Genomic DNA, 873 nt, shown 5'->3' with positions numbered 1-873 from the left:
CATGGCATACGTCAAATTCCTGTCAGTGGAAGCGGATGAGTTTGTGCTCAACTCTAAACCTATCCAGGGATGAGAATCAACACTGGGCGATCCTTAAAAAATTATATGTTTGCTGTCCTCCGACCGACCCACGAAAATAGCCGCGACCCAAAAGTTTTTTTTTACATTTTGGGTTTCATTTTTTTTTACATTTCTCATAGTTAAGACTGAAACACAAAGCATGTGTGGCAAACATGAGGACAGACTTAAAATAACTATTATGCCTCGCACAAAAAAAGAAAGACCTACCTACCTACCCACTAAAAAAATTATGGGTCGGGGGACAGCAAACATAGAATTTTTTAAGGATGTAGTGTCTGTGATATGCCAACATTCGTATGTATGTGGGTTACCCATATATCCCCCTCCCCCCCACCAACACCCCAACCGATGTGGTATTTTTCTGCGCTCGGCAGCATTGTCGATCAAACAAGAAGAAGGGACTGAGAAAGATCTGTTAACCAGCGGCGGTTACCAAGCGTCTCCTCTATCGTTGCAGGAGGGGAGAGCATGAAGATGAACGAGGTAGGAGGTCACCAGCGAGAGGATCCATTCACTCAGAAACTGCTCACGTTCGAGGTAAGGTGACTTCCTAATGTGACGTGCGTGGATGCGTGAGTCTGATGTGACATGTGATGACATGTGAATCAGATATCTGACATATGAGAAAGATGTGATGCATGAGTCAGATATGTGACATGTGAATCAGATATCTGACATATGAGAAAGATGTGATGCATGAGTCAGATATGTGACATGTGAATCAGATATGTGACGTGCGAGTGAAATATGTGACATGCAAGTCAGATGTGTGATGTATGAATCAGATATGTG

At 43.1% G+C, this 873-nt stretch overlaps 1 protein-coding gene across 1 annotated transcript in view; it reads left to right on the top strand.

The window, feature by feature from the left end:
* Positions 1-873, top strand: part of LOC106815450 (intraflagellar transport protein 122 homolog) — a 45,726-nt gene that overhangs the window by 24,543 nt on the left and 20,310 nt on the right. Inside the window, exon 22 of the mRNA XM_014819908.1 lies at positions 539-618. Within this exon, the coding sequence (XP_014675394.1) occupies positions 539-618 (80 nt within the window). The remainder of the gene's footprint in view (positions 1-538; positions 619-873) is intronic.

Source organism: Priapulus caudatus, unplaced genomic scaffold (assembly GCF_000485595.1).
Source record: "Priapulus caudatus unplaced genomic scaffold, Priapulus_caudatus-5.0.1 Scaffold1118, whole genome shotgun sequence".
Taxonomy (NCBI): Eukaryota; Metazoa; Priapulida; class Priapulimorpha; order Priapulimorphida; family Priapulidae; genus Priapulus; species Priapulus caudatus.
Note: the sequence above shows the minus strand (reverse complement) of the source record. Positions and strands in the feature narration are given on the sequence as shown.